General features: G+C 41.6%; 1 protein-coding gene across 11 annotated transcripts in view; it reads right to left on the bottom strand.

The window, feature by feature from the left end:
- DMD (dystrophin) overlaps positions 1-24,378 on the bottom strand; it is a 3,940,859-nt gene that overhangs the window by 3,634,849 nt on the left and 281,632 nt on the right. Inside the window, exon 1 of one of the 11 annotated variants that reach the window (XM_073664715.1) lies at positions 8,597-8,861. The exons of the other annotated variants lie outside the window; for them this stretch is intronic. Coding sequence (XP_073520816.1) covers positions 8,597-8,630 — 34 coding nt within the window. The 5' untranslated portion in view covers positions 8,631-8,861. Of the gene's footprint in view, positions 1-8,596; positions 8,862-24,378 lie in introns of those variants that run through there. 11 annotated transcript variants of the gene reach the window in all.

Genomic DNA, 24,378 nt, shown 5'->3' with positions numbered 1-24,378 from the left:
AATATGGTGAAGCCCCACGTATTTTTTCTTTTAATTATTTTATAAAATTCATAAAATAATTAAAAAAAGGGCATCCCTGTATTTTTGTTTCCAGCCAGGTACAAATAGGCATCAGGGGGTTGGGGGCAGCCGTATGGAGGCGCCATTTCTGAGGCGGCTGACATCTGGTGTTTCTAGCCTGGGAGGGGGCCAATATTCATGGCACCCTTCCTGGGCTATTAATATCAGCCCCCAGCTGTCCACCTAGCCTTTGCTAGCTATTAAAATAGGGCGGACCCCACATCATTTTTTTTTGGGTCCCCCATTTTAATAGCTAGTAAAGGCTAGGTATACAGCTGGGGGCTGATATCAGTAGCCTGGGAAGCTCCGTGGGTATTAGCTCCTTCCCAGGCTTCAAACATCTGCCCCAGCCGTCTGCTTAACCTCCGCGAGAGATTAAAATTACGGGGAACCGCACGCCAATTTTTTTTTTAATAAATCCTTTATTTTAACACTAAATGACAAGTACAGTAATCAACACTATCAGTGTACTTCTTATATATTTGACTGACATGTTTCTATCTATCTAATCTATGTGAGATGCTGTATTCTTTCTGTTCTAAATTGTCTGGTACCGGTGTATGCTGCTGATGAATTGCCAGCCGGCTTTTTTAAATAAACAAAAACACTATTTTTTTTTTTAATAAATCCTTTATTTTAACACTAAATAACAAGTACACTAACCAACACTGTCACTGTACCTATTATATATGTGACTGACATGTTTCTATCTATCTAATCTATGTGTGATGCTCTATTCTTTCTGTTCTAAATTGTGGGGTAGCGGTGTATGCCGCTGATGAATTGCCAGCCGGCTATTTTAAAGAGACGGGTGCATGAAAATCGGAAGGCACTAGTGTGTTTCAAGTGCCCTGCTATGTTTTTCATGCACCCTCCTATATACCCTGCCTGCCTGTCTGCCTACATATTCCGCCTGCCTGACGTTTAATTGAGCATCGTTCCCATCAATTTGGGCAATTTTTGACCTTCTGCAGACCGCCGGGGGGGACCACCAGAAAAATGCTCTAGTTTCCCATAGACTTACATTGGGCCCGTTGCTCGGGTCGAGCACCCGAGTATTCCAATGTGCTCGACCCGAGCTTCGAGCACCTGAGCATTTTAGTGCTTGCTCATCAATAGTTATGATTAAAATTTACCACTAACATGAAGTACAACATTTCACGAAAAAAAATCTCAAAATCACTGGGACATTTTGAAGCATTCCAGAGCTTCCATTGTTCAGTTGGTAAATTGAATAAGCATCCAATCTGGTGGCCATAGTGCTGTGTCTAATTTTTTCATTACTATCCATCATGCTTCTGAGATTAGCCATAGATTTGACTTACAAGTAGACATCTCATACTTGCAAACCATGAGGCAAAAGGATGACCCCTGACCGCTTAAAGGCAGCCTAAGGGTATGTGCGGATGACCATGTATTCTTTCATCTGATAGTTTGATCAGAGTGTGAGCACAGTTTGATTCAATTTTCTCGGATGAGGAGTAGGTGGAGAAAAAAAAATCTTCATCTTCTTCAATCTGTCACTCAGAGGAAGTAGGATTTCACTCAGAGGTCAACCCAAGTGTGGTCCAATGGTTTCCACAGACTCATTGACTTGCATTGCTGAGTGCGATTCGAATATCAGATTAAACTCGGGCATGCAGCGATTTTTTTCCTCGGAGCATTGGTCCAATATGGACAAGTGCATGGCAGCATAGCATAACATTGGTCTGATTGCGATCCAATGTTTTGTTAGTTCACACTTTGACTGATAATACTGTCATCTGCATGAGCCCTAATACTTTTTATTCTATTACATAAATGTTCACATGCATTGAAGTGCTTACAAATGTCATGTATTGTAAGAGAGAAATGGGGGTGATCTATAATGAGAACTAATAACCTATTTATACAAGGTTGCCGTTTTCTATCCTTATTCACTTCTATTTAGTCCACAGTGCAAGAGAGGCACTTCATCTGCTCCCTACTAATAAAAAACCCTCTGTTTCTAATTATCAACATTTCTCCATACATTTCAAAAGGGATATTTCCACAATTTAGCCAGTTCCCGACTGCCCACTGTACATAAACGTCCGCGCTGCCTGGGCTCTGTGCAGCGCGGACGTTTAAAAATGGTGGGTGGTCTCGCAACGCTCAGGACCCCCAGGGTCCTGCAAGCGCTGCGATTCCGGTGCAGAGCATTAGCTCTGACAGGGAACATCATCAGGACCTGATTGGGTCAGGTCCCAGTGATGATAACCCTTTGCTGTCTTCTATATGCTGCGATCTATTGTGATCGCGGCATATAGGAGACAGCAGGAGGAGAGGGGGTCATCTTACTTACCTCCGAAGACCTCCGATTCCTTCCAGGACCTGGGGTTGCTATGGCAGCTGGAGGTCACATGACCGCCTCCAGCTCTGCCATATATGGAGTCCTGTCTGGCTCAGCCTGCAAGCTGAGCCAGACAGGAGACTCTGACTGAAACAGGGAAGATCTCATGTAATGTAATGTAATATATGTCTATTACATTACATGAGATCAGTGATCAGAAAAATAAAAATTAATGTCCCATACAGGGACTAAGTAAAAATGTAAAAAAAAGTAAAAAAAAAAGTTTTTAAACTGTTAAAAAAAAAATCACAATATAAATAAAAATAAATAAATAAAATATTAAACCAATAAATCCGTATATTTTTACAAAACCAAAAAAAGAACACATATTTGGTATCGCCGCATCCAAAACAACCCAAGCTATAAAACTGTCACACTAATTAACTCCTTCTGTGCACACCGTAATAAAAATAAATAAAAAACGGAGCAAAAAAATATGCTTTTTCATCATATCGCCAAACAAAAAGTGGAAAAAAATGCTATCAAAAAGCAAAATAGAAATAAAAATGGTACCACTGAAAACGTCATCTTGTTCCGCAAAAAACAAGCCACCACACAGCTCCATCAGTCGAAAAATAAAAAAGTTATAGTGCTCAGAATAAAGCAATGCAAAAAAAATATTTTTTTCTATAAATTAGTTTATTGTGTAAAAGCGCCAAAACATAAAAAAATATACAGTAAGCGTAGTATCGCTGTAAATGTACTGACCCGAAGAATAACGCTGCCTGGTCACTTTTACCACACGCAGAACGGCATAAAAAAAAACCTCAAAGAACAATTCCTGAATTGGTTTTTGTTAATTTTACCTCCCAAAAAACGGAATAGAAAGCAATCAAAAAATATTATGTACCCAAAAATGATACCAATAAAAATGTCAACTCGTCCCGCAAAAAATAAGCCGTCACATGACTCTGTCGGCTGAAATATGGAAAAATTATAGCTCTCAAAATATGGTGATGCAAAAACTAGATTTTGCAAAAAAAAGCGTCTTTTAGTGTTTGACAGCTAAAAGCCCAATATAAATCTGGTATCTCTGTAGTCGCACCGACCCGAAGAATAAAGTAATCTCATCACTTATACCGCACGGGGAACGGCGTAAAAAATAAATAAAACCAATTCTTCACCTGCTACTGATTTGTTTATTATGTCTCCGAAAGATGGCAGAAAGGCTCTGCTCACATTTATCCTGCGCTCTGCACTGAGCACTTACACCAGAGTTTCCGTGTAAATCTCTGAAATACGTGATTCAGCCAGAACCCATGATGGAAGATTCCCTGTAATGAGGCAGATATAGACTACTGTGGACGCCGTCTAGCCTGGGATCCCACGTTGTCATTTGTTTTAGGCATGCATAAAAGTGCGGTTGGCCAGTTTTGTGCACTTCTGAAAAAAAGGACACCGCTAAACAGAGGCCAGACGGAGTCCAGAGTAACTCTGCTGCCTCATTACAGTGAATGGATCCCGCAGGGGTTTCATCTGAATTATATCACTTGGAAATTTAGATGGATACCCCGATGTAAGTGCTCAGCCTAGAGCGCCGGATAAATATTACATAAAATGTTCCCGATAAAAGCTTCAACTCAGTCCTCAAAAAAAGCTAGTCCCCACTCAGGTCTGTCATCTGTTAAAAATATAAGGGACTTCCAAGTTACTGGTAGCAGAAAGGCTCTGGAAAAGCGAAATGGCCCCCCAAAAGAAATTCAGAAAATTTTGTGCTCCCAAATCCAAATGCCTATTCTACAATAATTTGTTCTCCAATTGTCAAATAGCACTCCGTCCCGCCCAGATCTCACTGCATGGCTGAGCGGTATGATACAGCCACATATGGGGTATTGCCACTTTTAGAAGAAATTGTGTGACACATTTCGGCACCATTTTTACCCATTGCCCTGTGTGAAAATGTAAAATCTGAGGCTAAAACATTTTCTTGTGGTAAAAATATAATTATGCTTTTTTCACTGCCCAATGGTATAAATTTAAAAATTAAAAAATACTCACTACTTCCCTAGATGAATTCCTTGAGAGGTGTAGTTTACAAAATGGGGTCACTTGTGGGGGTTTCTGCTGTTTCGGCATGTCAGCGACTCTTCAAATGTGACATGGTGTCTGCCACCTATCCCAGCCAACATAGCGCTCCTTTCTCTTTCGAACCCTGCCGTACACCAAAGCAGTGGTTTTCCCCCACATATGGGGTATCGGCGTACTCAGGAGAAATTGCACAACAAATTTCATGGTGCAATTTATCCTATTACCCTTATGATAATGCAAAATTATGGGATGAAAAACGTTTTTGTGGGAAAAATGTGAACATTTTATTTTTACAGCTCAATATTATAAACTTCTGTGAAGCACCTTGGGGTTCAAGGTGCTCACCACGCATCTAGATAAGTTCCCTAAGGGGTCTAGTTTCCAAAATGGTGTCACTTGTGGGGGGTTTCCACTGTTTAGGCACTTCAGAAGCTCTCCAAACGCAACATGGCGTCCGCTAATTATTCAGACAAATTTTACATTCAAAAAGTCAAATGGCGCTCCTTCCCTTTCAAACCCTGCTGTGCGCCCAAACAGTGGTTTGCCTCCAAATATGGGGTATCAGCGTGTTCAGGAGAAATTGCACAACAAATTTCATTGTGCAATTTTTCCTATTACCCTTATGATAATGCAAAATTAAGGGATGAAAAACGTTTTTGTGGGAAAAATGTGAAAATTTTATTTTTACAGCTCAATATTATAAACTTCTGTGAAGCACCTTGGGGTTCAAAGTGCTCACCACACATCTAGATAAGTTCCCTCAGGGGTCTAGTTTCCAAAATGGTGTCACTTGTGGGGGGTTTCCACTGTTTAGGCACATCAGGAGCTCTCCAAACGCAACATGACCTCTGCTAATTATTCAGACAAATTTTATATTCAAAAAGTCTAATGGCGCTCCTTCCCTTCCGAACCCTGCAGTGCGCCCAAACAGTGGTTTTCCCTCACATATGGGGTATCACCACGCTCAAGAGAAATTGCTCAAAAAAATTTTGGATCCATTTTTTCCTGTTACCCCTGTGAAAATAGAAAAAAATGGGTCTAAAATAAGATTTTTGGGAAAAAAGTTAAATGTTAATTTTTTTCTTACACATTCCAAAAATTCCTGTGAAGCACCTGAAGGGTTAATAAAGTTCTTGAATGTGGTTTTGAGCACCTTGAGTGGTGCAGTTTTTAGAATGGTGTCACTTTTTGGTATTTTCTGTCATAAAGACCCCTCAAAGTGACTTCAAATATGATGTGGTCCCTAAAAAAATGTTTTTTAAATTTTGTTGGAAAAATGAGAAATCGCTGGTCAACTTTTAACCCTTATAGCTCCCTAACAAAAAAAAATTTTGGTTCCAAAATTGTGCTTATGTAAAGTAGACATGTGGGAAATTTTATTTATTAACTATTTTGTGTGACACATCTCTCTGATTTAAGGGCATAAAAATTCAAATTTAGAAAATTGCAAAATTTTCAAAATTTTCGCCAAATTTCTGATTTTTTCACAAATAAACATAAGTTATATCGAAGAAATTTTACCAGTATCATGAAGTACAATATGTCACGAAAAAACAGTCTCAGAATCAGGGGAATACGTTGAAGCGTTCCCGAGTAATTACTTCATAAAGTGACAGTGGTCAGAATTGAAAAAATTGGCCCGGTCACGAAGGCAAAAACAGGCTCTGGTGCGAAGTGGTTAAAATTAACTTTATCTATAGAATAGGGATAAATTACCCTCAATAATCTGCCTTACAAGAATTGCAGTCTACAGAGCCTTTCTTGAGTGTAGTAGAGGTAGACACGCTTGACATGCTCCATTTATTGTTTAAGGGGACTAACAGAGTAAGCTGAGTGCTGTGCTTGGTTTTCTCCAGCAGTTTCATATACAAAGAATAGAGTGGAGGCTAAGCACTCGTTTATGAGGGGGCCCTGAAAAACCATCTTCTTGGAAGTCAGAGCCCAATTCTCAGGATCTTTGCGGTGTCCTATTGATGAGAGTAACTTTTAATTGTAGGAATGCCCCTATAACTTTAGAGCTGGTGTCTTGGAACAATAGGGGGATAGCAAAAGACATACTGGACAAGAAACAAGAAAAGTAAAGTCAGTGTGTGTACTCCACAGCAATTTTACAGCAGTGTAAAACATATTTGCGATGCCACAGTTATTGGAGAGCTTTAATAAAGGATTAATTTGCTAATCCAAGACTTTGTAATGAGAACAAAGCATCACTTGTACAGAAGTTTAACTTTAATGCTATGACATGAAATAATAACGGCACATTTTCATAAGAGGGGAGAAAAAAATTATTATAATTCATTCTATTCATGTTTGAAATAATCATATTTTTTACCTTTCATACACCACACTGCATGTGATACCCAGCTAAAATAGGTATAAGATCTGTCGCAGATGTTCAGATTTTCCGCATACATGTACATACAGCTTTCCATAGCTGTGCACTGTCTAAATGTATTATTAAGTAGTTGATGTGTAATTGCTGTCAATATATTCTGTCACACTACAATTGTGCTTGTCAGCTGCCTCTCTGGACCCCATGAATAGGCTGCAGACAGCTAATCGCCAGCTGCACAGTCATGTGCTTTCTGCCCTGAACATGACTTCAAATTGTAATTCAAGATGCCCACAAAGAGAATAAGCAGAATCTTATCCAACTTCTATGTGATACAGATTGAGAACTTTCATAAAAAAAAAAAAGAGTTGTGTGTGAAAACCTAGCAGATGTATAGTGGAGAATAGCATGTAATATACCCCACTGTGTTCCTTTGAAATGTTACAGTCTGCTTCTATTTTTCATATGTGGCTTCTGTATTTTAATATACAGAACAGTAATACTTTATTTCCTGCAGAGCCAAAGTTTCTACATATTGAAATACCAACAGCGAGAGATCGTGAACATAAGGAGGTCCCTCTTGTGTACGTAGTGCATTGACTATGGAAATACTTTATAACTTTTGGTCCTATGAGAAATCAGTTACAACTTATGAAAATATCTGTAGCTGGCTCATATCAGCTGATCTTATCTATATTTCATTCTTTGGGTATGTGAATCAAAATGTCAAACTACATAACATGGCAGATGCTCTTGCAATGTTTGCCATATAAATATGTCACATAATAGATTTACTTGATGTTTGTAAAAAATATATGCAGAAGCATTTTATTCTAATGACAGAACCAATTATGCCACAATAAGCTATTCTATATTGCGCATGAATAACTTAATGTTAAAAAAGAGGTTCTACAGCAGCAGAGGTGTTTACTATAGTGTATCACTTACTGCAAATGAAAAGTATTACAAAAAGTCACCCTGGAGTTCCTTGACCTGTCAAAGGCACAAAGCTTGAAATAAAAATCCTTTGTGATTTCACATATCATTATAATTTGTAGTAGGGGTGAATTATTACATACTTAATCACATTATATTTGCGACATTTATAATTGAGACTTTATTATGCACCGCAGTGTCTTGGCTGTGGTTACAGCCTGCTTCTTGGTACAGCTCGTGTTAGCAAGTAAATTAGCACAAGCATGCCAAAAAATAAATGCTGTACCTGTAGAAGTTATTAGTTACTACCATTGTCTATAGGCATGCAAAAGGGATTGTGAAGAAAACATTAGCCGACTACTATAAATCATCACAAAATCATTATGAAACAGCTGAGCTCCTGCATTAAAATATTATAGTAGTTCTAGCTGTGCTACTTCTGAAAAAAACACAGCTCTACATACACATTTCAATACATCTTTGTTTTAATACACTTTCCATCAGAAACACAAGCTATCTGTAAACCTATTTTAAAGCAATTAATGTATCCGTATTTACTTCAGAATAGAAAAACTTTGACAACTTAGTTGCAACTCGCCAAACTGGTGTATGCAGCACAAAACACTCACATTAACTGAATAATACATTATCTATTATTATCATATACCTTAGAAATATTTACTTAGAATTCCATTTAATATTTTTACAGGGACAACAGTTAAGTAAGCACAGAGCTCTGCAGTACTTGATTACTTCTAATTACTGTGAATATCTTTCGAATTATGTCCATCAGTAAAGCGAGTACAGACATTTTCAATCTGTCCTTTAATTCCATCCCATAATTACTTCTTTACACATTGAATACTCACAGGATTCTTCCTCTTCTGAGCAAGGCGTTTCCATAAAGATATCTCAAGGGTTAATAATCCTTACAGAAGAAATGTTTGATGGTTCTTAAGAGTTCAAAGCCAAATGGAAGTTAAAGTGCAAGAAAAAGTTTCAAAGTGAGTAGAACAATAGAAATACAATGTTTCTGTCCCTTCTGTTTAACTACTATGATGACTGAAAAGCTTCAGAAGTCTTCTTGCCTACAGCTGTAGTGATTGTTATATGCAGTGAGCTAAGAAAGTAACTGATGCCAGAGTTTTATAGAGGCCGGTAGATATTTGACATTCCAGTACTTGCGCACAAGCTGTAAACAAATCAGTTCTTCACTAGAAAGGACTGCTAAGCATACATATATGGTTTTCTTCTTGAGTGGCATTTGTATTAGGCTTAAATAGTTATTATGGATATTATAATCTTTGCTAACAAAACCTAATTATTCAATTTCCAGTCTTTTCCCGCAGACATTAATTTACATTTTCTTTCTAAATTTATCTTCCTTGTCTGCTGTTATTCTTGCTCACCATTACATAAAAAAACTGTAGATAACAAATATGAACTGAGAATAAACAAAATTCAGATTGCAGGCACAATACCATGTAGACTATGATCTATTATAAATGTATCCATTATAAATGTATATTAATAATAGATAAAATATTTATATATTGTTTGAGCTATTATATATGCATGCATTCACTGAGCTCTCTCTTTAAAGGACTATCTCACAATCCAAACAATCCAATTTATGTGCCCAGTTTGGGTATATAAAGATCTTAATGCCTCCTATATGGAATCCCTCTTAATAAGCTGTAGGTTCACACGAATGAATAAAAAAATCATTCAGAGTTTCATCCAGAAAAATGGGTCGATACTTTTCTCACTTGTCATACATGTGCAATCTACATATGAGTGCAGTCTGTTTTTTACTCAGTAGCTATTAATCATTTACAGGACCATTTACAGTTTCCTATGTTACATAATTGCAAGGTATGCATAAAAATTGGATGCTATACTGTGTCTCTTGATGGCATTCGATTTTTCTCATGCGCCCATAGACTTGAATGGCTCATCCAATATATAGAATAAACTAATGCATGCTGCAATTTTTCTTCACATTCAGATTTGGTCAATGAATAATATCACCCATCTGCACTGCCATATTGAGTAACATAGGTCCAAGTGTAGTTAGTTTTTTTCATGGACAGCACTCGAATGGAAAATATGGTCGGGTGAACAATCTGTAAGAGAGATTACACAGACGTGGCCCACCCATACATGGATCAGCCAAAGGAACTGTGGGTTATCACATAGTTTTCAAAGAAACAAATAAAGCAATAAAAATAATTAATAATAATATCACCACAAAGAGCAAGTCAAAGTCTTATATTTACAACTGAAGCTTTGATTTCACAGTAAGAAAAGTGTCATAATGGAAATTTTAGCCTAAATTATTTTTAATAATTGAAACTAAGTACAGACACATATTCTTTGTTTTGGTCTATAGTCAAGGTCAATAACCAGAGTTAAGCCAGCAAAATTTCAGGACTCCTTTCCTCATATGGATAGTAATATGAAAAATTAGGGAAATATCACCAAAATCATTAATAAAAGTTCAACATAGAAACATATTTATTTTTTAACTGACATCTTCCCTTTATCCCCATCATGGGCCTTTGAATATCATTACACCTGTACCTTCACTCAATATGGATTGTGGCCTCCCGATGAACCTCTAAAGGGGAAAAGCACTGAGGCAGAGGCAGAGATTTTGAAAATGCATCTCCAGTGTCAGGACATCCAATGATAAGTAACATTTTCTATTTTGTCTTCGTCCCTCCTAGACAATTGGTTTATGTCTAGTTTAGGTCCCCATATTATTATTAGGGACATTGAGGGAGAGTAAGGGAAAGCCGACGTCCTGCAGGGGTGCCAAAACCTCATCATTTAGGGTGCCAACCCTCGCTGCCAGGCAGGGCAGTCAGATATTAATCTTAGGGACATATAGTCCATAGGTGGTGTTCCTGGGAATGGTATTTGTTCTGTTGCCTATGCTGAGATATATCTATATTTTCTCCTTTTAGTGCAACATTGTGTATATCTGTAATGACATGTCTCGAATTTGACTATTGTGTTCAGTAACATATCCATATTTTCTTACTGAATAGTAAATACTAGCATTGGTTGTCTAAACGGAACAGAGGACTATAGCAGTTGGCTCTACAACTCTAGTCCCGTATGTTTGTCTATTTAAATTTTCTGTTGTGCACTTTTTGTGCACAGGGTTTTTGGTGTTTTTAATATATTAGGATTAAAAAAATTTAAAGGGGTTGTATGAACGCACTCCCTCTAACCCCTTCTCAACATAGGATATTCCAATATATTCTATTCTGGGCACAGGTAGATGGAATAAGTTCAGAAACTGATAGAGATGAGCGTTGTTCTACTCGAACTGTTCGCCAATCTCAAATTCGAGCTGTTTTGGGCGGTGTTCGAGCCAGTCGGCGAACACGAACAATTTGAGAAAAATTCGGCTGTTCGAGGTTATGTTCGATAACTGTTCGTGCACCAAAATCATAACTGGATTTTTTCTCAGTAATGATGAAAATTAATGTTAATACGCAGTTTGAGTGTACAGCGGGGCGGGGGGAGGGGCAGGGGATGGATCTCTGCAGGAACAATGAAGATCTCCATTTTTTTTTCTCTTTCCCGCATCTGCAGTGGGGAGGTGCAATCTGTCAGCCTATCAGCAGCGCACACACGGAGCGAAGTGCTTTTTTTCACACAAGCAAGGGCATGTGTGATTGGCAGTGTATGTCACATGTCCTTGCCCTATAAGACCAAGCCATTTTCCCCGTCGCCACCATTTTCTCACTGCTGCAGCTGCGTGTTAGACGGCACCGCTGTTGCTGTGTGCGCTATACCTTGTTAATTTCAAGCCAATTTTCACACAAATATACAGATAGCTTGGGAGTAGGAAATAGTTGTGATTGCAGTCCTTTTAAGGACTAGGTTACAGCATTTCCTACGACTTTTATCAGGCAGGTCTGTGCTCTTAAATAGATAGATTGTGGGAGTAAAGACTAATTGTAATTGGAGTCCTTTTCAGGACTAGGTTACATCAGTTCCTATCAGTTTTTGCCAGGCAGGTCTGTGCCAGTGCTGTGCAAGTTTTTTTCACAGCATTTGGCTGAATCTAGCAAAGCTAATCCTTTTTGGCCTATAGCAGAGTGTGTTAGTCAGTGGAGTAGCCTATCTGTGTTGCAAGATATACCACCTGTGTATAGAATACCAATTTTTTTACTGCACCTAGTGAAGTAAAATCTTTTGGGCATAGCATCATTCTATTAGTCCATCTATACTGACCTCCATCAGGTTGCAAACTGAATATAATTTTTTTCTGCATCTAGCTCTGAAAAAATATTTGGGCTTCTAGCAGTGTGTGGGACTTGGTCTATTAGTCCATCTATACTGACCTCCATCAGGTTGCAAATTAAAAATAATTTTTTTCTTCATTTAGCTCTGAAAAAATATTTGGGCTTCTAGCAGTGTGAGGGACTTGTTCTATTAGTCCTTCTATACTGACCTCCAGCAGGTTGCAAATTGAATATAATTTTTTTCTGCATCTAGCTCTGAAAAAATATTTGGGCTTCTAGCGGTGTGTGGGACTTGGTCTATTAGTCCATCTATACTGACCTCCATCAGGTTGCAAATTAAAAATATTTTTTTTCTGCATCTAGCTCTGAAAAAATATTTGGGCTTCTAGCAGTGTGTGGGACTTGGTCTATTAGTCCATCTATACTGACCTCCATCAGGTTGCAAATTAAAAATAATTTTTTTCTTCATTTATCTCTGAAAAAATATTTGGGCTTCTAGCAGCGTGTGGGACTTGTTCTATTAGTTCATCTATACTGACCTCCATCAGGTTGCAAATTAAAAATAATTTTTTTCTGCATCTAGCTCTGAAAAAATATTTGGGCTTCTAGCAGTGTGTGGGACTTGGTCTATTAGTCCATCTATACTGACCTCCATCAGGTTGCAAATTAAAAATAATTTTTTTCTGCATCTAGCTCTGAAAAAATATTTGGGCTTCTAGCAGTGTGTGGGACTTGGTCTATTAGTCCATCTATACTGACCTCCATCAGGTTGCAAATTAAAAATAATTTTTTTCTTCATTTAGCTCTGAAAAAATATTTGGGCTTCTAGCAGTGTGTGGGACTTGTTCTATTAGTCCTTCTATACTGACCTCCAGCAGGTTGCAAATTGAATATAATTTTTTTCTGCATCTAGCTCTGAAAAAATATTTGGGCTTCTAGCAGTGTGTGGGACTTGGTCTATTAGTCCATCTATACTGACCTCCATCAGGTTGCAAATTAAAAATAATTTTTTTCTGCATCTAGCTCTGAAAAAATATTTGGGCTTCTAGCAGTGTGTGGGACTTGGTCTATTAGTCCATCTATACTGACCTCCATCAGGTTGCAAATTAAAAATAATTTTTTTCTTCATTTAGCTCTGAAAAAATATTTGGGCTTCTAGCAGTGTGTGGGACTTGTTCTATTAGTCCTTCTATACTGACCTCCAGCAGGTTGCAAATTGAATAAAATTTTTTTCTGCATCTAGCTCTGAAAAAATATTTGGGCTTCTAGCGGTGTGTGGGACTTGGTCTATTAGTCCATCTATACTGACCTCCATCAGGTTGCAAATTAAAAATAATTTTTTTCTGCATCTAGCTCTGAAAAAATATTTGGGCTTCTAACGTTGTGTGGGACTTGGTCTATTAGTCCATCTATACTGACCTCCATCAGGTTGCAAATTAAAAATAATTTTTTTCTGCATCTAGCTCTGAAAAAATATTTGGGCTTCTAGCAGTGTGTGGGACTTGGTCTATTAGTCCATCTATACTGACCTCCATCAGGTTGCAAATTGAATAAAAAAAATTTCTGCATCTAGCTCTGAAAAAATATTTGGGCTTCTAGCGGTGTGTGGGACTTGGTCTATTAGTCCATCTATACTGACCTCCATCAGGTTGCAAATTAAAAATAATTTTTTTCTGCATCTAACCCAGCCAATAGTTTTGGCCTAATACCACAGTTTGGCCACTCAGCTCTGCTCGGTTACCATCCATTGTTTTTTTGTGCAAACAACTCCAGAGTTGTGAATTAGTTAACCACCAAAATGAGTGGAAAAAGGCCTGCTGCTGGTGGAAAGGGGAATAGGCGTGTTGGGAAGGGGAAAAAAGGTTGTGTCCGTGGGGTAGGTGCAGAAGAAAGACCATCTTCCAGCCAAACTAAAATGTCTACTTCTTTTAGCGGACAATGTGATAAGATCCCTTTCTTACGGCCACGCCAATCGCTACAAATTCCAGATGAGGCACAAAAACAGCAGGTGCTTCAACGGATATCAAGTGCTCCTTTAAGTGGGCTCTCCTCCACATCAACTTCAACATCACAAATACTCCAGTCCTCAAAGGTGTCACCCAAATCGCACTTGCTTCCTCACAGCTCCCAAATCTCCAGCTGCCCGTCTGAGTATGAGGTAGAACAGATGGTTGAGTCTGCAGAGCTGTTTACTCATACTATAGCCTGGGAATCAGAGGTCGACTCCAGCGCTTCTGTGAATCCAGACGAGGAAATGATCTGCACTGATGCCCAGAATCTTTATGAGTCGGATCCAGGACCAGACGCAGAAGGTTCTGACCATAATGTAGACCCTCATTCCCAAACTGTAACTCCTGTTGGTGGAGACAATGAGGAAGACGATGATAAGACTCAAATACCTGATTGGAGCGACAACTTGTTTTTTGTCAGGGCAGGAACAGGTTGGCTCTGAGGACGACGGGTGTGATAACGCACAGGGTGATGATGATGAGGTCGGAGATCCCACTTACTGTCAACCCACAGTCAGCCAAGAGATGAGGTCAGCAGAGGAGGTGGAGGAAGATGCTAGTGACGACGAGGTCAGGTTGCGCCTTCCTGGACACAGACGTAGTACTGGAAGCACGTCAACAACTGCATCCTCAAACACAACTCTGCCTCTCACCACAAGTCGTGGTGGCTCTTCAGGTCGCATGGGTGCTAAGCCTTGCATAGCCTGGGCATTTTTTCAGATCGATAAAGATGACCCAACTCGTGTTATCTGTAACATTTGTCAGCAAAAGCTAAGTAGAGGCCAAAAAATACATAGTTTGAGTACTTCATGCATGAACCGGCACATGGACATGAAGCATAAGTTGCAGTGGGAAGCTCAGTGTGCTACAATGCGGTCTAGCCGGCCGGGCCAACCACCGTCTGCCATATCTTGTGCATCCGCGGCCTCTTCATCCTCTGTGACTGGGGGGACAGCAGTCACACCTGTTTTGGGGCGCAGACCTGCCACCTCTTTACCCGCAACAGCCACCGTGATTGGCAGGTCATCATTTTCTTTGGAGGTGGTAACACCAGCTGGTCTTGAGCGCTGTCCGACATCGATAGCACCACCTTTGGATCAAGGCAACCTAACATGTCCGCCTGCAGTTTGCCGGGGACACCCTTATCAACCCCGTCTAAGCACAATAGCCAGCCCTCGGTCCCTCAGATGTGGACAAGTAAAAGACCATTTCCTCCTAGCCATGAGAAAGCTAAGAGGTTGAATTTCACCATCTGCAAGCTCTTGGCTACAGAATTGCTGCCTTTCCGCCTGGTGGACACAGAGGATTTTCGAGACCTTATGTCCGTCGCAGTGCCCCAGTACCAGATGCCCAGTCGGCACTACTTCTCAAAGAAAGGTGTGCCTGCGCTCCACCAGCATGTCGCACACAACATCACCGCTTCTTTGAGAAACTCTGTGTGTGACAGGGTGCATTTCACCACAGACACTTGGACGAGTAGGCATGGACAGGGGCGTTACATGTCGCTGACTGGGCACTGGGTAACTATGGTGACAGCAGGACAAGGGGCTGCTGTCCAAGTCTTGCCGTCCCCACGAGTTGTGCGTCAATCCTCTTTATGTCATTTTTCCTCCACTGCTTCTGCCTCCTCAACCTCCTCTCGGTCTTCCACCTGCACCCAAAGCCTGTCTGGTCATGCCACAAGCTTTCTAACTGCGCAGAAGGGATCCTGCACACCTCCTTACTATGCTGGCAGTAGGGCTCAACGTCATCAGGCGGTTTTTACATTGAAATGTCTGGGAAATGTGAGTCACACAGCTGAGGAGTTGTGGTCAGCTCTGGAGAACCAATTTCATGAATGGTTGTCTCCACTGGACCTGAAACCAGGGAAGGCCGTGTGCGACAATGCTGCAAACCTGGGTGCGGCCCTTCGCCGGGGCAATGTCACACACGTGCCTTGTATGGCTCACGTGTTGAACCTGGTTGTCCAGCAATTTTTAGCCCACTATCCCAGACTAGATGGCCTTCTGCAGAGGGCACGGTCGCTGTGTGCTCACTTCCGCCGTTCGCATCCCGCAGCTCAGCGACTTACATCTCTACAGAAGTCGTTGGGCCTGCCACTTCACCGGCTAAAATGCGATGTGCCTACCCGGTGGAATTCAACTCTGCACATGTTGCAGCGACTGTGGCAGCACCGACAAGCCCTGGTGCAATACGTTCTGACGTATAGCCTGGGCCAACGAGATTCAGAGGTGGGGCAAATCACGCTGGAGGAGTGGTCTCAGATCAGGGACCTATGCACCCTTCTGCACAGTTTTGAAATGGCGACGAAGATGTTTAGTGCTGACGATGCCATTATCAGCATGACTATTCCGGTGATTTACATGCTGGAGCACATGTTAAACAGAATTCGGAGTCAGGTGGTGGCACAAGAGGAGGTGGAGGAAGTAGAGGAGGAGGAGTTGTATGCGGAAGGGCTAACATCTGCAAGGTCCAGACGGTCGGCAGCACCAGGGCGGCAGGCATGTGAGGGTGGGGGAGATGATTTTACCAGGGCGCATGGTAGCAGCCAAACTAGTGAGGAAGGTGCAGGAGCCCAGGAAGAAGTGGAGGACGAACTGATGGAAGACTCATCAGATGAGGGAGACCTTGATCACATTTCTGTTGTGCGAGGTTGGGGGGAGAGGACAGAGGAAGGAAGCATGATTGTTACCTCGCCACCAACACAACAGGGACTTGGTGCTCCTGGATGCGCAACACACATGAGTGCCTTCTTGCTGCACTACCTGCAACATGACCCTCGAATTGTGAGAATTAGAAATAATCCTGACTACTGGGTTGCCACACTGTTAGATCCCCGGTACAAAAGTAAATTTGCAGAAATTATTCCTGCCATAGAAAGGGATGCACGCATGCAGGAGTATCAGCAGAGACTGTTGCAGAATCTTACATGTGCTTTTCCACAAAATACCAGTGGTGCACGTAGTGAATCTCACAGTTCCAACTTGCCAACCGTGGTCTGTATGGAATTGTTCAATAAAGGGCCCAAAATTAAGATAACATAGATGGGAGAGGTCTCTATGAATAGGAATTCCTAAGTATTTGATACCCTGTGAGGGCCAGGCAAAGGGAAAGTTGGACTGGATGGAATCCTATATGGATTTAGGGAGGGAGACATCGAGGGCCTCAGACTTCGCTGCATTGATTTTAAAATTTTACCATGTAACAAAGTGATCTATTTCAGCCATAACAGCAGGGATGGATATATGTGATTGAGTGATATATACTAGGACATCATCAGCAAATAGAGAGCACTTGTACTCGGTGCCTCCCACCTCAATCCACCTAATATTGGGGTTATGGCGAATTGATGAGAGCAGGTGCTCCGTCACTAGGATGTATAAGAGAGGGGACAGAGGACATCCCTGCCTTGTCCCATTGGTGATTGTGAAAGGTGATGAAAATGTTCTGACGCACCCCCTGGGCCTTGGGACACCCGGAGCCGGACCCTTTTTGGTGGATGCTGGTGGTTGTAGTCTTCGTGGCGGCGATCCGGTTCCGTGGCTCAGGGCGGTCAAACCAGTGGCGGAACTATTTATGTGGTTTTGATGTTTAAATGTCCGACTACGCCACCCGTGGATTGCGGTCAGAGTGAACCGCCGCTACAGGGCAGACCGCTAAGGCTGGTGTTGTGGGTGCAGCAGAGCGTAGCATAACTCCCCACGGGAGGAGTATAGCCTCAGGGCAGTGTATGCGGAGGATGGGGGTGATGGTGCAGGGCAGCAGCAGTAACGACACGGAGTCAGTGATGCAGTTCAGGGCCTTTACTCACAGTTCTTATTATCCAGACCACGTCTGCAGGTAACGGCTGCCCACGTCGTACTGTGCTCACCAGGTGAGGGGCTCAGACAACTCCCAGATAACTTTGGAGCGCTTCACAGGACCCCCTTTGTGTGTCCTTTGTCTGGCCTTTCTTACCAACACTTCTGTCCGGCTGCCTCGGGCCTCCTCTTGGTAAACTTGGCGCCAGTTTCCCTGACCCTATGTGGTGCCTTCCTAGCGGGTGGAGCAAGGGGCTGCGCCACGTAAAATGTCAGAGCCTCCGGTTTCTAGCTGAGGGTCGTTTCCTGCCTCCACTAGTTCGGGGACCGGTCTCCCCCTTTGGCCTGACCCCTCCACGCAGGTGGATTCGGGCGTGCGGTGGCGACTCGCCCGTCCGCACCCCTGGGATCCCTTCATTCCTCGTTCCTGGAGCCTTCTCCGCTCCTCTCCGTTCCTTCTCCCTCTTGCAGGCCTGGGCCTCTGTTACTAGGCCCGCCTCCGGAGCAGAGCTCATGCAGAGCCCCTGCTCCCTGCCACTTCTGCTCAGACTTCTCTGCACTGAACTAAGATGGTGCCCACCTTTTATACTCCCTTCTCAATGCACCCAGGAACTGCTTCCTCCCTGCTCCTGCACTGCAGGGTTCCCCTTCCTCAGTGTTCCCTCCTCCCACTCCAGCCAGGGACAGGGACTGTCGTGCCCATCTCAGGGGCATATTGGTCGCCCTGCCCCACGGCAATGTGGTGTAATGCATGCAGGTGTCGGGTCCTGATCCACACTCCATCCTTATCTGAGAGTGAGATATCACACCTCTGGGTGAGGTGCAATACGTCTGTAGCAACCGAGCCCTCGGTGCTACAGTTCCATTTATCTTCAGCCTAGGTGACGTATTGTGATACAGGGCCGTGATTTTGGCTATAAAAGGGTCCCCTAGACCCCTACCCCAAGCTTTTTAAGAGAATCATATATGGCGTGCCAGGAGACTCTATGGAATGCTTTCTCAGCATCCAACGAGAGTATCTACTTACAAATTTTTAACTGCATCTAGCCCAGGAAATACTTTGTGCCTAGTAGCAGTGTCTGCTAGTCAGCGGATTATCCCGGCTGTTAAGCAAGCTACACCACCTGTAGTTTGGACACTTAATTTTTTCAAAGGAAATGCTTCGGGACCACGGGATACTTAGTGAAGAGCATCAGGAGGCACCCCAAGGCATAGGGGCTGGGACTGGCACTAGGATGCCTTGCGGTGGACAGCCGAGCTCGATCCTTATAAAAGCTTTTTAACTGCAGCAGCTTTAGTGGACGCTACTGGAGCTGGAATTACGCGGCTGCTGGCATGAGACTTGCCCTCCAATAGATCCTTGTAAATGGATTTAAAGTGTATTCATTCAAATTAGAGGGACAATTTAAATTAAAAAGCTTAGAGCTGCCTCCACCACAGGGGGGCTCTCTCGACCCACCAGCGGACAGGCACCAGTATTGGGAGAGGGGGGCTGGCCGTCAGGGTTCACCGCGGCTCTGGCACAAACCCGGCGACACGGAGGTGGCACGGGCAGGAGCGGACTGGCCGTCTCGGCTTTTCACTTTTTGGATTTTAGAAGGGCATGACATGCCTATATCTGTGTCTCCCCCTCCTTTTACTCCTCCACCTCTTTTCTTTTCGCATGACTATATGTACTTGTCACTTTTCCATGTGTTAGTTGTGTCTTCTGAGCAGTTTGTCAGCTTTTGGACACCTTTGAAGGTGTTTTCTATGTGTTTCTATGTGTTTTTGTTTGCCTGCCATTGGTTTTAACGGTGTTCGAAGGTGTTCGACGAACAGTTCGACGAACAGTTCGGCGAACACACGGGTGTTCGACGAACCGAACCGAACTCGAACACTACGGGGGTGGCTCAACACTAGAAACTGACACCCGCTCCATACACGGCAGGTGCTTACTGTGTTATACAGCCGGCACCAGCCTTTAACAGCAATGACCAGAGCAAGCTCTGATTGCTGTAATTTAGATGGCATTGTCAATTTCCGACAGAGATATTTAAGTGGTTGTGATCTGTGTGCATAATCATGAAAGTATATATTGAATTATCCAAAAGGGTATGGGATGTAAAGACAAAAAAAAAAAAAGTTCATATTTTGTGTTATTCAGTCATTTTGCACTTCAAAATTGTATAAAAATCTATTAATATGGCATATGTACCATAAAATAATAAAGAAAAAAAAGCTTGGCATGCAAAAACACACCCACATACAGCCCCAGCAATGACAAAAAGTTGCCTGTCTCAGAAAATGGTCCAAATTTTTTTTACCACGAACATATAAAAAACTCTCCCCGCAATCATACTAACCTCAAAAATCATGTTGACTAATATTTTTAGCTCACAATGAAGGCAGTACATTCAAATCATCAAAAGAAATGGCAGAATAGCACTTTTCACCATTTTACCAGACTTTTTTTTAAAGTTTTGAGCACAATTTATGACAAAAATTAATAGTCCCAGTCACAGCTACAACTTAAATTGCAATAAAGAAGCCCCTATATGGCTACAATGACAAAAAATAATAACATTATGGCTTTATGAAGAAGGAGTGAAAAAAAATTCCCTTTGCCATGAATGGGTTAACTTAACATTAGTATCTACTGTGTGGAAGCCTTAGCTCTCTTGAAAACAGAAGGAAAGTGTGTTGAAATTCCAATTACCCATTCCTTCTGTGTCTTGAGGTCTCTATACTCATCAGAAGGTTGACCCGTTGGCTGGTTCAGTCCACTATTGTCTAATATGCATGGCTGACTTTCAATGTACAAACAATCTTTCTCGATATGTTATTTCACTGAAAGATCATTCAAGGACAAGTAGCTACCATACAAAAGTTTTAACCATGGTCAAGGTCTTTCCAAATGATGTCTATCATCTGACAGCTAAAATTATCAATCTTTATTAACTTTCACCATGGTAATGATGATCAAACTGGTTGAAATTATTCATTTTGATCAACCTAATAATAATTTCTATGGACACTTTCACAGTCCTGTGTTTCTCTACCCGGGGAAGGGAGAAAATTAAAAATAGCAGCAGAATCTGTCTATGTTCAGAAAACTTCTATATAGAGATGAGCGGATCAGGCAAAATTCAAATCTGCTTGTTTTTGTGGATTTTCCCGGGGAATTCAGATTGCAGAGAATTTATTCTTCTTGAATTTAATGTCCCTTATTATGTTCTGAGATCTAATAAATTTAACATGTACAGTAAAAAATTTAAAAAATCCTTACACTTAACTGATCACTCATCTGTGCGGCCCCATTGCCCCCCACCATCACTATGGTCAGTCCTCATTGCATCTTCTTGTATACCTAGGCCTCTCACGCTATGCCCGGACTTCCGGCTCTGATGTGGTCTGTAAAGTTGCAACATCTTGATGTCATGATGTGTGCCATGGCCTTACGTGTGCATGCGCAGTACCATCTCAGGCCTCATCGAAGCCAGAAGACCTGGCCTAGTAAGGATTTCAGAGGGAGTAGCAGTGATAAGAAAATGCAGAGAAGACCAAATGGTGAGGAGTGGAGGGTCCAGAGAGGTGAGACGTGAGAAGAGTATAAGGATTTTTTTCTTTTTTTAACCTTTTGATGGCCCTTTACGCTTTAGAAAAATGGTGGCCAGCGGGGTCCATTTTGCTGAATCCGTGGGTAAGTGAATTATATAAAATCCACATTTTGGCATTTGCCGATTTTTTTCAAATTCAAGAATAATTCCATTCCACTTGTATATATTCACTTATCTCTGCCTCTATACATTTATTCGGAGCCATTCATTTGTAGTCATTCATGTACATGATTTGTAGTCTTTCACGGAGGGTTCTACATACACTGCTCAAAAAAATAAAGGGAACACTTAAACAACAGAATATAACTCCAAGTAAATCAAACTTCTGTGAAATCAAATTGTCCACTTAAGAAGCAACACTGATTGACAATCAATTTCACATGCTGTTGTGCAAAATGGAATAAACAATAGATGGAAATTATTGGCAATTATCAAGACGCACTCAATAAAGGAGTAGTTCTGCAGGTGGGGACCACAGACCACATCTCAGTACCAATGCTTTTTGGCTGGTGTTTTGGTCACTTTTGAATGTTGGTTGTGCTTTCACACTCGTGGCAGCATGAGACGTACTCTACAACCCACAGAAGTTGCTCAGGTAGTGCAGCTCATCCAGGATGGCACATCAAAGTGAGCTGTGGCAAGAAGGTTTGCTGTGTCTGCAGCGTAGTGTCCAGAGGCTGGAGGCGCTACCAGGAGACAGGCCAGTACACCAGGAGACGTGGAGGGGGCCGTAGGAGGGCAACAACCCAGCAGCAGGACCGCTACCTCTGCTTTTGTGCAAGGAAGAACAGGAGGAGGACTGCCAGAGCCCTGCAAAATTACCTCCAGCAGGCCACAAATGTGCATGAGTCTGCACAAATGGTTAGAAACTGACTCCATGAGGGTGGTATGAGGACCCGACGTCCACAGATGGGGGTTGTGCTCACAGGCCAACACCGTGCAGGAAGCTAGGCATTTGCCACAGAACACCAGGATTGGCAAAGTCGTCACTGACACCCTGTGCTCTTCACAGATGAAAGCAGGTTCACACTGAGCACATGTGACAGATGTGACAGAGTCTGGAGACGCCGTGGAGAACGATCTGCTGCCTGCAACATCCTTCATCATGACCGGTTTGGCAGTGGGTCAGTAATGGTGTAGGGTGGCATTTCTATGGAGGGCTGCACAGCCCTCCATGTGCTCGCCAGAGGTAGTCTGACTGCCATTAGGTACCGAGAAAAGATCCTCAGACCCCTTGTGAGACCATATGCTGGTGCGGTTGGCCCTGGGTTCCTCCTAATGCAGGACAATGCCAGACCTCATGTGGCTGGAGTGTGTCAGCAGTTCCTGCAAGACAAAGGCATTGAAGCTATGGACTAGCCAGCCCGTTTCCCAGACCTGAATCCGATTGAGCATATCTGGGACATCATGTCTCGCTCCATCCACCAAAGTCACGTTGCACGACAGGCTGTCCAGGAGTTGGTGGATGCTTAGTCCCGGTCTGGGAAGAGATCCCACAGGAGACAATTCGCAACCTCATCAGGAGCATGCCCAGGCATTGTAGGGAGGTCATACAGGCACGTGGAGGCCACACGCACAATACTGAGACTCATTGTGACTTGTTTTAAGGACATTACATCAAAGTTGGATCAGCCTGTAGTGTGTTTTTCCATTTTAATTTTGGGGGTGACTCCAAATCCAGGCCTCCATTGGTTAATAAATTAGATTTCCATTGATGATTTTTGTGTGATTTTGTTGTCAACACATTCAACTTTGCACAGAACAAAGTGTTCAATGAGAATTTTTCATTCATTCAGATCTAGGATGTGTTATTTGAGTGTTCCCTTTTTTTTTTGAGCAGTGTATATTTGCTTGTAGTCTTACACAAAGAGAGACATACTTGCATACTGATTCCATAGTGTGTGTTAGCAAAATAATTAATGTGTTAATGGGAATTATTTAATTTACTTTTAACTAAGATTGCACATCTGACATTGTAGGTAAAATACAAGGCAGAAAACACAACAGTGTTGCACTGTATGATTGAAGCCTAATGTATAATTAATTTGTAACTATTTTGGAATATGCACGCCACACACATAGAGGAAAGTAGACAATCTCTATGAGCCAAAGTTGCACTATAGTGGATGTGTAGAAAATTACTCAGGACAGTTACACATATTATGCTTTATGAAAAATTAAGCTTAAAATACATTTTTAGGTAGGCATATAATAATGATTCGAAGCCGCTGAATTGACATAATTTTTCTTCTATAAATAGTAAAATACTACTAATTACTATGTATCATTAGATAAGGAAGGACTTGCATTTAGGATGATGTCAGAATTATACTGGTACTATGATGAAGTGTATACCAGCTGTAAACCTAGACTACTTCTTTCTTCCTGTTTAAATCCCAGGAAACAATATATTAAGCAAAGCCACAAGCATAACAAAGCACCATAATAAAACAAATCCACCAAACTTTCATAGCATCTAATTTGGCCCAGATATCGTATAAAAATAATTTATAGACATGTCAGCATTTGTAGCGATGAGAGTAAATTAAAGTCCCATTAAGAAGGGGTTTGTTGTGTACTTTAACTTGATAACATTTGCTTGTGGTTTACAGACATACTGGTAGGGTGTGACATACATAAAAGCAATACAAAGTTACAAGATATGGAACATTGTCATAATGGATTACCTGGAGTTTATGAATGGGTAATAATATTTTTATGGCTTAACCTGACTTTATTCAATTAAGCCAACATAAAACATTTAGGGCATGCCTTAAGCCTTTACAATGTATTCTGATATAAAACATGTTCTCTATTATCCTCTAAACCAATGTTTTAAAATGTTCATTGTTATATTATTATTATCTTGAGAACTTTTCTAAATGTATCCTATAAAGGTCAAGAATGCCTAATAAAATGTAATAAATTAACTATAGAGTTAATTTAAAATATTCTTATATAAGACAAAGTAGAGTGTAGCA

This window comes from Phyllobates terribilis, unplaced genomic scaffold (assembly GCF_046119375.1).
Source record: "Phyllobates terribilis strain yellow unplaced genomic scaffold, ASM4611937v1 Scaffold_2__4_contigs__length_985480577, whole genome shotgun sequence".
Lineage (NCBI taxonomy): Eukaryota > Metazoa > Chordata > Amphibia > Anura > Dendrobatidae > Phyllobates > Phyllobates terribilis.
This window is presented reverse-complemented; position numbering and strand designations above follow the sequence as displayed.